Source organism: Grampus griseus (assembly GCF_964374135.1).
Source record: "Grampus griseus genome assembly, chromosome: 1".
Taxonomy (NCBI): Eukaryota; Metazoa; Chordata; class Mammalia; order Artiodactyla; family Delphinidae; genus Grampus; species Grampus griseus.
In genome coordinates, this window is record NC_139017.1 from 168,352,053 (window position 1) to 168,366,125 (window position 14,073).

General features: G+C 53.8%; 1 protein-coding gene across 4 annotated transcripts in view; it reads left to right on the plus strand.

Annotated features, from left to right (window-relative positions):
• The window catches only part of TMCO4 (transmembrane and coiled-coil domains 4), a 96,772-nt gene extending 84,451 nt beyond the window's left edge, over positions 1-12,321 (plus strand). For 3 of the 4 annotated variants that reach the window (XM_082678788.1, XM_082678786.1, XM_082678787.1), the window contains 2 exons: positions 4,271-4,388; positions 11,204-12,321. In XM_082678788.1, coding sequence (XP_082534914.1) covers positions 4,271-4,388; positions 11,204-11,617 — 532 coding nt within the window. In that variant the 3' untranslated portion in view covers positions 11,618-12,321. The remainder of the gene's footprint in view (positions 1-4,270; positions 4,389-11,203) is intronic. The other variant, XM_082678789.1, reaches the window with a different exon arrangement.
• Positions 12,322-14,073: the final 1,752 nt, after the last annotated feature.

The following is a 14,073-nucleotide window of genomic DNA, read 5'->3' on the forward strand; positions in this document are numbered from 1 at the left end:
AGGACAGTTTAAAAAATAAGAAAAGAGCATCCTAATGTCCATAGCAGCACTATTTACAGTAGCCAGGACATGGAAGCAACCTAAATGTCCATCAACAGAAGAATGGATAAAGAAGATGTGGTACATGTATACAATGGAGTATTACTCAGCCATAAAAAGGAATGAAGTAATGCCATTTGCAGCAACATAGATGGAGCTAGAGATTGTCATACTGAATGAAGATATGGCTTATATGTGGAATCTAAAAAAGGGGTACAAATGAATTTATCTACAACACAGAAATAGAGTTACAGATGTAGAAAATAAACTTACGGTTACCAGCGGGTAAGGGGTGGGGGGGAGGGATAAATTGGGAGATTGGGATTGACGTATACACACTACTGTAGATAAAATAGGTAACTAATAAGGACCTGCTGTACAGCACAGGGAACTCTACTCAATACCCTGTAATGGCCTGTATGGGAGAAGAACCTAAGAAAGAGTGGATACACGTATATGTGTAACTGATTCACTTTGCCGTACAGCAGAAACTGACACAACTTGTAAATCAACTCTGCTCCAATAAAAATCTTTAAAAAATAATTAATTAAAAACAAGAAAAGAGAAGGAATGGCCACCACATTGATGGCAGATAGCCCTCAGATAAAATCCTGGCTCCACCATTTACCACTCAGGTGGCTTTGGACAAACCAGTCTGAAGCTCAGTATTCCTGCCTGTAAGATGGGAATAACAGTCCCTCCTGCACAGGGCTTCTGGGGAGATTAAATGAGATTATGGAAGATGAAGGCTGGCGCTTTATACGCGCCCAGTAAGCGATAGCGGTTATTATTACTGGGCGTATTCGCAGCACACGATTTTTTTGATGCTTTCATAAACAGCAAAGGGAAAGAATTAAAATTGCATGTGTGCAATATGAAAGCAGAATCTTATTAAACCCATCTGTTCCGTTGAGAACCTGAGGCTAATAAGTTTGGTTTTCCATTATTTTGTGAGATCCTGAGCCATCTCTCTGGAGAGAAAAAGGAGGAGGGGGAGAGGAGGAAGAAGGAGAGAAGAGGGAAGGAATGCACAGACCGAAACAATAACTGTATTTTTTGATTAAATTAAGCACTGACCAGGAATTCATATTCTTGGCCCCCAAAAGTGTTTTAGTTGCCGTAAACCTACTTAAAGACTGGGAGTGGAATGAGGGGCTGGGGGGAGCTTCAGGCCAACACTCCCAAACTATATACGTTTATAAATTTATCATGTACATTAATAAAGCTCTTTGCAAGTTTGTTAATTTGCTTTGGCTTTCACGAACCCCCTGGAAGCCAACCGGCCAAGTGATTCTGTTCCCTATTATACTGTGAGGAAACTGAAGCTCAGAGAGGGTCAAGTGCCTCACCAAGGTCACACAGCAGAGCCAGGATGTGAACTCAGGTGAGACTGTCTCCCTGATAGTTGGGATATCTGCAATGAGAGGGTTTTGTTCTGAGCCCCCGGAGGACTCCCTGTGTGGTCTCTGCTCCAGTACCGTGTGGGGATAATGGTAGAAGGAGCGGGGAGGACCCCCTGCCCACAAGTGGTTCCAGGCCTGTCAGCAGCCATGGCACACCCTTCAACAGGTCATGCGGTGTGAATCAAGGTTCAGTTGTATGCATCCGCCTGGCCTGGAGGGCCATCGACGCCTGGCTTGCTGGGCACTGCACCCACCTCCCACCCGCAAGGGAGTTCCCGATTCTGCTCAGGATACAGGATGCAGCACTAAGGCGCAGTCCTGCCCTCAACAAGCTCTCTGCCCGGAAAAAGAAAAGACCCAGGAACGGACACACGGAGGACATGTAACAAAGGTCACAAGAGGAGCATACACCAGTCACGTGAGGGATAAAGGATTAATACTATCAAGTGGAAGGGCTCAGGGGCACTCCCTGGAGAGGTGGCATGCAAGCTGAATTTTGAAAAGATGGATAGGAGCCCATCAGAGCCTGGAAGAGTAGGCGGAGCAGGAGAGAGGCCACACTGCCCACGAAGGCCCAGAGCGGGAGGTATCATCGTACCCGGTACCTCCTGAGCGCTCACGTGTGTGAGCACTGGGTACACGACGTGCCATCTCTCTGCACGCTCCTGCCCGCCCCGGAAGGTAGGTTACAGCGAGGAGACTGAGGCTCAGAGGGGTCAAGCAACTTGCCCAAGGTCACACAGCTGGTAACTGACAGGGTGGGACTGGCTCTGGGTGGTCCCGAGGGTGGGCTCGTGGCCCACCCCAGGCAAAAGAGACAGATGCTGGGCACAGAGGGTCTGGAATGCCAGCAAAGGCCCTGTGGTTTGCTTAGCACAGTTTTGAGGACGTGGAACCTTCTAACACGTTCCTGTCCTGCCCCTACATGTGTATGAATAAGTACATTTAACATTGTAAGTAGAGTGTTGTCATGTTTAAGACGGATCATTGGGAAGGAACAATCCTGACTTTGCTCCTTTGCTTTCTATGTCAGAACCGCATAGGGGCCTCCCTCACACCCCGTATTGGATGCATGTAAGCCTCACGATTAGTTAATAAAACAACTTGAGTCAGTCTCCTTTCTTCTCCCCTTAGCCATCATTCTGAGGGACAGTGTTTCTTGGGCCTTCAATATTAGGGTAACCATTGCGACGTGCAAACATTGCTCTCTGGCAGTTAGGGAATTTTCTAGAAGAGAAGGCCTGTGGGTAGTGGAGAGTCAAGGTTGGCTTCTGAGAGGAGAGGGCCATGGTCGGATGAGAGTTGAAGACCCCAGTGGCTGGAGAGAGGTGAGGCCAGGAGCGAGGAGGAGGCCGTTCCTTTTGTCCGTGGGGGGCTGGGCGGGGAGTTGCCTGATCTCAGGGCTGGAGCAGAAGGGATGGGTTTTGGGGGAGTGGGGAGTAGGGGCAGGTAGTACAAAGCTGCAGGATTCCGTGATAAGTTGGCCATGGCGGGAAGGGAGGCCTAGGACATGGCTTTGCTGGCTTCTGCTCAAGGGACCTGGTAGACGATTCAGGGAAGGAGTCACAGGCTGATGAGCTCAGGGTGGGGCACAGCAGGAAGGTCTGTTGAGAGCCCCTCAACTCTGGACCCCAGCCTTCTAGAGGCTTCCAGGGTGGTAACCACACAGGCACCCATGTGGCCAGAGATCCCAGAGGGTCAGGCCTGGAGAGCCCACAGCACCCTGGGTCCCAGACAGCTTTGGGCCCTCGCCTGTGGGCACAGAGGGTCACGCGGGCAGGCTGGGGACTCCTGACCCTGAGCACATTCCCCCGCACACGCGGGGAGGGAGGGCCCTTCTTTCACACAAGCGCACGAAAACGATGGGCTCAAATGGCCCTGCAACCGGAGTTGGACTCGGTCTAAACAAAAGACGCCCAGTGTGCTAAGTGGGGTCTCAGCCCTGGAGGCAGAGGGGGAACAGAGGCGTCCACGTGCATGGACTTGCTGAGGGAGGGGCCCAGCTTCACCCCGGACAGGGCACAGGGGTTCGAGGGGCAAGGCTGTCCCATGGGCCCCACAGACCACGCCTCCCGTGGACAGTGCTCGGTGTACCTGAAGAATCGGGCCACAGAGTGTCCGGGGTTATCTCCTTGCCAGAGTGCAGGGTTTATGTCTGGATAGGGGGCAGGGCGTGGTGTTCACAGCAGCCATGAGAGTGGAGGAGTGTTCCAGGGCTGTGACCTGCCTCGGGGGGCCGCGCTCACCTCCTAGGTGGCTGAGGGCAGGGAGAGCTGCAGGCTGGGCCAGGCCTGTCTCAGAAAGCACAGCTGGTCCCTCCAGCTCAAAGAGAGATGGGGGCCCAGACCCAGAGTTCCAAGCCACGGAGCATGGTGGCCCCAGCTCCCCGTGATCCTCTCCCCCCAGGCAGACGCCCTGCTGCCTTTCTTTCGTCTCCCAGGGAGCCCTGGACCAGCCTCCACCCCCCACCCTGGGAACTGGAAACCCTCCCCAGCTGAGAGCAGCTCACCCAGCCACATGCAGACTGTGGAGAACTTCACCCAGCTTCCTCAGTCACTCACTCAACAGACACTCGTCTACTGCCCACCAGGCCAGCGCTGTTCTCTGCTCTGGGGGCCCAGCAGGAAGCAAAGCAGCCTCCCTGGAGCTGCCACGCCCTGGGCAATGCTCCCGAAATGCTAGTGGCTGCAGCTCCCACCATCATACACGGGTGCAGCGGGGCCCTGGTCTCCCACAGAAGCTCCCGTCCCACCAGGCTCCCCCGGGGCGAGGCAGGGCCCTCCGAGGCTGACGTCCGCCCCTTCTCACTCCGTCCTCTCTGCCCACAGTGGGGACTGGCTCTTGAGCTTTGTCTACCGCACGTCCTCCGTGAAGCTCCGAGTGGCTGGCCTACAGCCCGTGCTGCTGCAGGACAAGAGGGTGGAGAACGTGGACCTGTCCTCCATGGTGAGTATCACCTGTCCCTCCTGGGGCTGGAGGGCTGGGCACTTCGTTACTCCAGCCCAGCTACCCAGGTCCCAGGGACACTGGCCCAGGCTCAGTCCACCCCAGAGGAGGGAGGTCATGAGAATTCACTTGGGAAGAGGTAACTCCTGTTCACGGGCACCATCCTTGTGCTGGGGCATTGTCCCCAGGCCTCTGGGGCGGGCACTATTATCCCCATTTCACAGATTAGGAAACTGAGACTTAGAAAAGTTCCCATCACACAACTAGCAACTAATAGCCTGGATTTGGACCTCCAGAGCCCATGCTCTTGCCCCTATATTACTGCCCTCCCACTACGCCTCCCCACTCCTCCTCCCACCGCCCCCACTCACTCCCCCAGCCGACATTACTGGTCAGGACAGTCTATTTCTCCTGGAAGTAACCAAAACAACCAGAGGACACAAGTGGAGGCATTCAGGCTGGACCAGAGCAGAAGCGCCCAGTTTCCAGGGTGTGAAACCGTGGAATACAGAGCAGGGAAAGTGTGTTCCCAGGTCCCCCACCTTGGAATCATCCGGAGAGTTTATTTCAAATGCAGATCCCAGAGCCCCACTTCCCAGACCTCCTAAATCAGTCTCTAGGAGGTGGAGCCTGAAAGTCTGCATTTTAAACACACTCCCCAAAGATTCTTACACATCTCAGACTAGGCAGGGCAGACAATGAAAAGAATTCTTGCTGGGAATGGAATGCAATGCGAGGGAGCCCACCCCAGCAGCTACACAAACCTAATTTGAGTTTCTAGAGCCATCTTCTGGGCTTGAAGGAACCTCGTCCACCCACCACATGTCTGTCATAGGGAGTTAATAATAGCTTCATGTGTGGACACTCACTTGATGCCCAGCTCTGCCCTAAACCTTTTGCAGTATCTGTATCCCCACTGTACAGATGAGGACCCTGAGGCTTTGAGAGGCTGAGGGACTTGCCCAGGGTCACAGAGCAGGGACAGGGCTGAGCAGGACTGAAGCCAGTGGGCATCGCCCCCGTTGGGTAGATGTGAGAACCAGTGGCAGAGGTGCCAGCTTCCAGGAGGATGAGGATATACTGAGCTGCAGGTATGTCCCCAGGCAAACTCAGCCAGTGAAGATGCCCGGGTTGCAGGGTTCACGAGAACAGGAACTTTGTTTTCCAACTATTACATTGCCGGCTGCCGTTTATCAGGTGCCAAGCATTTCCTGAGCGTAACCCAATTCCCCAGGCACCACATCAGTGATTTGAGCCAGCCGCACCACCCTACCTGAGAGCAGACAGTCCAGGCCCCTCCCTGGGCATCTGAAAACTCCCCTGGGGAGGGGCACCCCGGAGGACCCTGGCTTCTCCCTTCAGCTTCAACAGCAGCCTGGCCCAGCGACACGCACACACGCACACGCACATGCACGCACACACACGCATGCACGCACGCACGCACACACACTGCACCTCGTCGTAGGGGAAGCCGGGCACCCTGACCCACCCCCACCAGCACAGCTAATGCTGGGTTGCACGCTTATTGAAACTTGACTGAGGGTTGAAGAGAGCACAGGGGGATTCTAGCGCAAAAACTTAAAACCAGAACCTTATCAGGCACTGCTGCCACTGAAGCTCGTGGGCCGTGACCTTGCCCCGAGGTCCCCTGGGCCTCCCACCCAGCCTGCCACCATGTCACTGGGGCCAATTTGTCCTGGCTTATATCTTCACTCCTCCAGACTCCCAGGGCCCTAGCTCACAAGTCCTGACCCACCAGACAACACGAGTGAAGCAGTCCTGGCCTTCCTGACCGGCAGCTTTGGGGGCTGGTATTGGTCCAAGAATAAGAAGAGTTTCTAGACTCATCCACCCATGAAACTTATCACTCCTAATTCAAGAGGCAGTCTTCCCAGGACAGACGTGAACTTCAAGCCCTAGAGCCATCTCCTTAGATCATCTTTATCCCTGATAGACTTGCTTCACGTGATGTCAATCTCACAGCAATCCCGTACAGTGGGTATTGGGCATCCCCAAGTCACAGACTGGAAAACTGAGGCTTGAGAGAATAGATTCAGTGTAGCCAGAGAGTCATAGATCTGGTCTCTGAAACCAGGTCCAGAGCCTGTGCTGTACACCTCCCTGTGGGAGTGAGGAAAGCTGGGTAACAAGACCAGGAAACAGCAGGACTCAGTGATGCCTCCTGGCCCATGTCCAGGGGTCTCTGTCCTGTTTGAGGGTCCCTGTACCCTGATGGGGTGAAGGGGAGAAGTGACCTGATGCCTCACCACTCCAGGGGTCTTCCTCTGCCACACGAATCAAATGTGAAAAGGAATGGCTGAACGTTCCTTTCAAATGAAAATTTCCTTTAAATGCTACAAAGCCCCTGAAAGATAGTTTCTGCCCTGGGAAGCCCCTGAATGGGATACAGTGGGAAGAGCACAGCCTTTGGTGCTGGAGAGGCCTGGCTTAGAATCCAGGCTCTGCCACTGGTATAGGCTGTGTGACCTTAGGCCAGTGACTGAACCTCTCTGTGCCTCGGTTTCCTCATCCTAGAAACAAGAGATATCACCTGTCTTCCAGGGCACATGCGAGATGGCTGGTGCACAGTAGGCCCTCGTTTAATGCTGGTTCCCGCGTCTCCTGCCCCTGTGTCCACCTTCAGTTCTGCCTCTGGGACCACAGCTTCAGAGACTCCTCTCCCCACTCAGACTGCCTTCACGGCAGCTTCCCAGCTCCTGCCTAACAATAGCTCTTTATCGCATTAGGAGCACGTCACAAAAAGCAGTGCTTTCCTCTTCTGGGTAATTAGAGGTAATTAGCATTGCCTTTGTGCTGCCCTCCTCTTTTCCTTGAAAATTCTTGCTGGAAGAGAGGTTGCTGGCAAAAGAGTCCTCGTGACTGCTGTTGCGAAGCACTGGCTGCCCTGTGCTCAGAGCAGAAACCTACAGGACCTTCTACAGGAGAATTTCCTTCTCCCTGCCGGGCTGACGTGGGCAGGGCCCTCTGAGCCTCATCCCAGCGTCAGCCACGGGACACAAACGTGGTCTGCGGCGGCTCCTGATCTCAGGACAAGCCTGAGCAGGAGTGAGCCAGGGCCAGGCCCTGTCGCAGGCAGAGGGCATCTCTGGTGAACGGAGCAGACAAAGGCCAGGCTGCCTGCCCACCTTTCAGGCTCTCCTGTGTGGGGACTGGGTTGCAGCGGGTGGGGGTTTCTGCCACCCCGGGGGCCACGTCACGAGGTTTCTCCAGAGCCCAGGGTCTCTGGAGTCTTGGTGTCCCAAAAGAACGCCAGCTGGCTTCTCGAGCTTAGCACAGGGCTTGGCACACAATAGACATTCAGGAATAATAACAATAATAACAACAATAGTCAGTGTCTGCATGGTTTCCAGACCTTATATCACTTGATCCCCATAGCTGTCCCATGAAGTAGGGATAATAACCCCATTGTACAGGTATAGAAACTGAGGCCGCAGGAAGGGACACTGCATGTGAGTGGCAGAGCCAGATGAACTAGGGAACCTACCTCAGAGCCTGGGCTCTTAACCAGTACGTTCACACTGTCTGCATTCACGCATCTCTGTGACTTCCAGTCAGTGACCTCCAACTCTAGGCCAATAAGCCTGTGACGTGTATTATCTCCTTGAATCCTCACAACCAGCCCACATGGTATATGGTGTACGTATCTTTATTAGCCCCATTTTACAGAGGAGGAAACTGAGGCCCAAGAGGTAAAGGAACCCCAGGGGGCCTGATAGGCTTGGGAATTGTTGACCAGGCAGAGACAGGTGGCAGCAGCTTTGGTTTGGGTAAGTCAAGGTGTCTTGCAAGGCAGGAAACCAGAAGCGCTGAGGCCCATTCATCCTGTGTGGCTCTGGTTACCCTGAGCACCCACAGCGTACAGGGCTGTATGTGGGGAGTAGAGGTGAGTTAGAGGTGTGCACTTCCTCAGCTCACACAGTCTATCAGAACACAGACAGAGGCAAGCAGATGGAGACGATGGTGTGTAGTGAGTGCTGTTGCAGGGGAGCCCCAGGAAGGGCCCGTAACCAGCGTGGGAAGGTCAGGGAGGCTTCTCAGCACCAGGGACATCCAGCATATCCGGACAGGTGGCAGATTTCAGTCTAGACAGCCAGGGAGATGGTCTTGGGCTGAAATCTTTATCCAACATCAGCCGCGCCAGAATGTTCCACTGCTCAGAAGGGATGCTTTTCCCATCCACTTCACTCCTGCTCTCCCACCCCTCTGGCTACCTGTGCAATTGGAACTCTGCCAGCCAGTTCTGCCTCTGGGTCTTTGCAGAATGGCAGATCAGGGACTAGGCTTAGCTGAGACCTGGACCAACCTGTAGCCAAGAAGGTCCAGAGCTCTGCATTCTAGGGCAGCTGCACAGTGGAATTTCCATCTGGAATCAGCTGTAGCCAGTAGCCGTAAACACCTCCCTCCCTTCCTGTCCTGCCTGCCTCCACCCAGCCCGAGTACCAGCCCTTCACCAACATCAAAAAGGTATAGGGAGGTCATCCTTGTTTGTCCCTGTGGGTCTAGGTTACTGCTGGCCCGAATTCAGATGTGATGGCTGGAGCTTCAGCAGCCGTTTTGGGTTCCTGAATGGATCTGCCTAGCTCACTCCCTACCTTCTATCCCTCCTTCCAAGAAAATTAAATTAAAAGGAACTCATATTTATGGAGCACTTACTGTGTACCAGGTGCTGTGCCTTGTGGTTTGTATTATTTCTTCCCACCAACCCCATGCGATGGGTATCACTAACCCTAATTGTGTAATGTCCCTATAAAAGTGTTTGGGGTCATATATGGAACAGAATAGTTCCCACAAAGTCCCAGGCCCTTGGAGCTCTCATAGCAGACATTCAAGGTATGAGGTGTCATGATCCTCATTTTACAGACAGGGAAGCTGGGTCTCAGGACGTTGTATAGACTCACCCAGTTACTAGAAAGAGACAGAGCCAAGTCTGGAGCCCGCGTGTCTCTGATTCCAAACTTAGGTTCTTTCTAGCGCCATGCAGCCACTAATGTCCACCCGCTATGGAAAGATGCTGCCCTACCTTGACCTCCACCCTGAACCCAGGGATCTGAAAAGCCTCTTCTGTGTGTATACATGTGTGTGTTTTCACTGAACACTCTTTAAAAGTGGTTGTAAAGAAAAGAACAAGAAGTAAGTAGGTTATGAGAAGATAACAAAACTGTACAGGGAATTGTCTTTTGTGTTCTTGCAAAGTCATTGGAATAACCCGGTGTGATTTGTGATTCGAATGGAAATGCAGGTGTTACCAGCCGAGCCTTTGTGTTGCTTCCTAAGCGCCCCAGCACAAGCCTCCCCAGTGCTTTCCTGTCTCCTTTTTAGACAAAAACCTTCCTCTTCAGCCTTGAAGGACTGTTCTGTCTTGTGCTTGCCTTTGGCACTAAAGCAGGCACCCTAGGCTGGCTGGGGAGAGTGCAAGGCTCCATCTCAGGGAGGAGATTTGAGCGGAGCAGCCTCTGCTCTCAGTGTCTCAAGTGCTGTGTGTCGTTAAGCTAAACCACCACCCCTCTCTGGGTTTCTCTTTTCTCATCTGTAAAGTGAAAATGATTTTTAAAGTCTTCCCCACCACACACCTGATTTTCTATGAAGTGAACAGGCCTGGATTCAGACCCCAGCTCTGACACCTGGGTGACCTTGGGAAGGTCACTTTACCTCTCTGCCTCAATTTCTTCACCTCCAATTAGCAGCCAGTACCTGTCAAAGGAGTATATTCAATAAACTCATTTCCTACAAGGTATTAAGGACCTACTGTGTGTCGACCATTGTCCATTTTCACAGTTAGACATCGGGCACTCCAATCACACCCCTATTTTTCAGTCGCTGATATATGCCAACACAAAAATAGGGGAGTCTCTCTTCTCTCTTGACCCTTGTCTTAGTGAAGGTTCCATCCATAATAAAGGCCCAGATGAAGTGGCTTAAACACACAAGAGGTGATGCTGTCCCACAGGCAAAGGCTAGAAGAGGCAGTTCAGGGCTGGTGGCTCCATAGCTTTCAGGCACCGGAATTCCCTGTCTTGCTATTCTGCCATCCTTAGTGAGCCAACTCATGGCTCATGGTGGCTGCCACAGCTCTGGCCATCCTGTCTGAATTCCAGCCAGCAAGAAAGAGGAAATAGGGGGAAAAGCGAAGCACTCCCCCTTTTAAAGAGAATTCCAAGGAGCGCCGCATAACACTGCTGCTTCATCTCATTGGCCAGAACTCATCACCGTAGTACACTTAGCAACAAGGGAGGCTGGAGAACGTACCCAGCTATAAACTGGAGTTCTTATGACTAAGGGAAAGGGGGAGAGTGAATCGTAGAAAGTACCTGGCAATCTTTCTAGCCATAGTTCTGTTTTAGATTTGGGGGCTTTTTCCTGGAGGAACCCTCACAGCAACACTCTGATGTAACTACTCTTACTGTCCCCATTTTACAGCTGAGGCACATGGAGGTCAGAGGCATACAGGGGCTTGTCCAAGGTCCCACAGCTGGTGATCCACAGAGCCCTTCCACTGTAGCCTAAAGCTGCAGGCAGAGAACAGGAACTTCCACTCCAACTATAACAGGAGGGTCTTTCCTGCCCCCAGAGGACCCAGATTCTGTAGAGAAGCTTCCTTCATCTTTATTTAAGAAATTTTAGAGCAGCTTTGAACCCAGAGGCTTCCCACCCACTCTGGACTTGAGAATCATTGAGGGTTGGAGTCATGGCATTGGTGACTGGTTGGTGAAGATGCGGAGGGAGAGGCCCAGGAGCCCTGGGGAGGACTGGGGTCTGCCCACCACCCGTGGTCCTCACTCACTGTCCTCCTGCAGGTCAGTGGCCACTTGGACTACGCCAAGCAGATGGACGTCATCCTGAAGGCCGTGGGCATCCACACCAAGCCAGGCTGGGACGAGAAGGGGCTCTTGCTGGCCCCAGGCAGCCTGCCCCAAGAGGAGCCTCGCCAGGCAGCAGCGCCCTCCTCATCGGATAAGACCACCAACCAGGATGGGCAAACCCAAGGTCCCACATCGCCCTTGGGAGACACCCCCAGCGCAGCCGCATCTCTTGACCCCAGCCAAGCCCAAGTGCCAGTGAGACTGGACCAGTCTGAAGGGGCCTCTCTTCCTGCTGCTGCCAGCCCTGCTGAGAGCCCCCCTGTCTGCAGCCATGGCGTGGGCCCCAACCCACTGGGCTGCCCCGACTGTACCAGCGAGACACAGGGGTCCTGCCCAGGGCTGGACTGACCCCGGAAGAGTCATTCTCCCAGATCTCTATATGCAGTGCTCTCTTACCCCACTCCACCGGGTCCCTCACATGAGCTCTGGAGATGCAGAATTTCCACCACCGTCTTTCTTAAATTGAAGACATTGGTACTGGAAGGAGGGGCATTGTAAGAAGACACCGTCCCCTCCCCAAGGAAGCAAGGCTAGAGCTCTGCAGAGTCAACCAAGCACAGTGTAGAGCCCCAGGACTAGACCAGCCGTGGGCCTCCTGTGCTGCGGGTCAGAGCTTAGGGTCTGGTTGCCCATCAGGTGGCTCAGGAGCTCTGTGGAGCCTGAGGCTCCCACCCAGCCACGCTCCCCAGCCTCACAAGCCTGGTGTCTGCCGACCCATTCGCCCACAGGCACCACTGCCACACCTACAGAGCAGGGACAAGTGGGACAGGCAGCTTATTCTCTCTGCTTTTGGGAGATCTGATGAGGTCTGCCACATGCAGCCGTACAGGCTGTGCACCGCACAACTACAGGGGCAGCATCATAAAGACGTGATGTGAAGGGCGCCCCCCAAAGTTATGCCACGTAGTGGCCCTGGATATAACTGTTACAGAACGTGGTGAAAAATGCTGGATCAGCAGGCAGTGTGGACAGGGCCTGTGACGAGAATGAATTAGATGGGGAAAGGATTTCCTGTAGCAGAAACAGAGGTGTGATGATTCTAACAATAAATAATAACAACAGCTACCATTTATTAGGTATTTACTGTGTACAGGGTGCTTACCTGCATTGTCTCAGTTGACCCTCACAACAACCCTATGAGGTAGGTTCTATTATTATCTTCATTTTCACTTGCAGACCCAGAGAGGTTAGGTAAGCTACCCAAGATCACACAGCTGGTCAGTCTCAAGCTCCAGTCAGTCGGCCTCTAGAGCCCAAGCTCTTAGCCACTGGATCTGCATCCCTGGAACCATCCCCTTTGGTCCTCCCACTGTCTCTGAATGAGCGGGCCAGAGATAATCCCCCCCCCACATCGTGCAGATGGGGAAACCAAGGCCCCGGCAGAGAAAATATTGACAAGCTCAGGGGAGGCAGCGAGGAGTGGGGAGAGGCAGGGGAATTAGAGTGTTGGAGCCAAACTGGTCCTCAGGGGTACGCGTATTTGTTTCAAAAACTATTTACAGAACTCCTACTGCTGTTAATCCAAACAGCTCATGTCACCCACGGAAAACTGAGGCCCCGAGAGAGGAAATGACGTTGCTGAGGTCCCAAAGCAAATTCAGGGCAGAGTCTGGACCAGAACCCAGGACACCTGCACCCAGAGTCTCTTCCCACGTCACCAGCTGCTTCTACAGCCTGAATTCAGTTCACACCACGGTCACCGCCTCAGCTAGTGTTTATTGGGAGTCCACTGGGGCAGGCCTGGGGGTAGAGGGGGAGCCCCAGTAGCACCAGGGCCCCTCTACAGCCAGCGGCATGGCCAGAATTGAGTCTACTCAGCACCAAGGAGAGCTCCAGGCCGCCGGTGGAGGCCCCTGGGAGTTTGGGTGGATGGAACTTGGAGGTGGGAAGCAGAGTAAGAAAAACCTCTGACTAAAAAGAAACCTAAAGTAGGTAAGCTTTGGGAACCAAGAGTTACCCCGTCAGAACAAAGCAGGCCCCTGTGCCAGGGTCCACCTGCCTGCCGAGGGCACCAGCCCACGCCAGGGGCAGCTCTACAACTCTGCTGACCCGATGGCCAACACTCTCACTGAGCCCTGGGAAGGCCAGAAGGAGGTGGGCAAGGGCTGGTTCTGTCCCCACCAGCTGGTTCCCTTCTAGGCCCAAGGAAGTCCAGGCTAGAGGAACACCATTCCTGGTGCTGAGCAGAAGCCACCAGCTCTCCCTTCGGCTCCAGGAGACGCAGTGCAGCCGCCTGGGAGCTGGGGTGGGGGCCCTACCCAGCTTCCAGAGCGAGCCAGGCTGTGGGACCCGGGCCGGGGCTGAAGACGAGGAGGAAGGTGGAAGAACAGTGGGAACAAAGAGCCCTTCCTGGCCCTCAGCCAGAGGCCAGGGGGCTGGATGGCCAGGAGCTGTAACAGCAGGGACCACCAGCCGCCCACCTGCCGAGTGCCGGGCATTCTGTGTTCAGTATCCTAACGCTCAAGACACCCTATGAAGCAGGCATCGTTACTCCCATTTTGCACGTGGAGTAATAGGCTCAGAGGGGTTAAGTAACTTGTACGAGGACTGGTAGGTGGTGAAGCAGAGGTTCACATGTAGGCCTGCCTGACTCCCAGGCTCAGATGCTTTGTGTGTGGGCAGGTGTATCCTGAGAACCTGACTGGTCCAAAAACGGTCTAGCAAACCATCCTCGGGGTTAAAGATCACCTGAACCAGCACGTCTCAAACCATAACGTGCGCAGGATCCACCCGCTGAACGCCAGGTCGGGGTGGGGCAGGGGTGTGCATTTCTAACAGGCTCCTGGGAGCTGATGCGGCGGCCC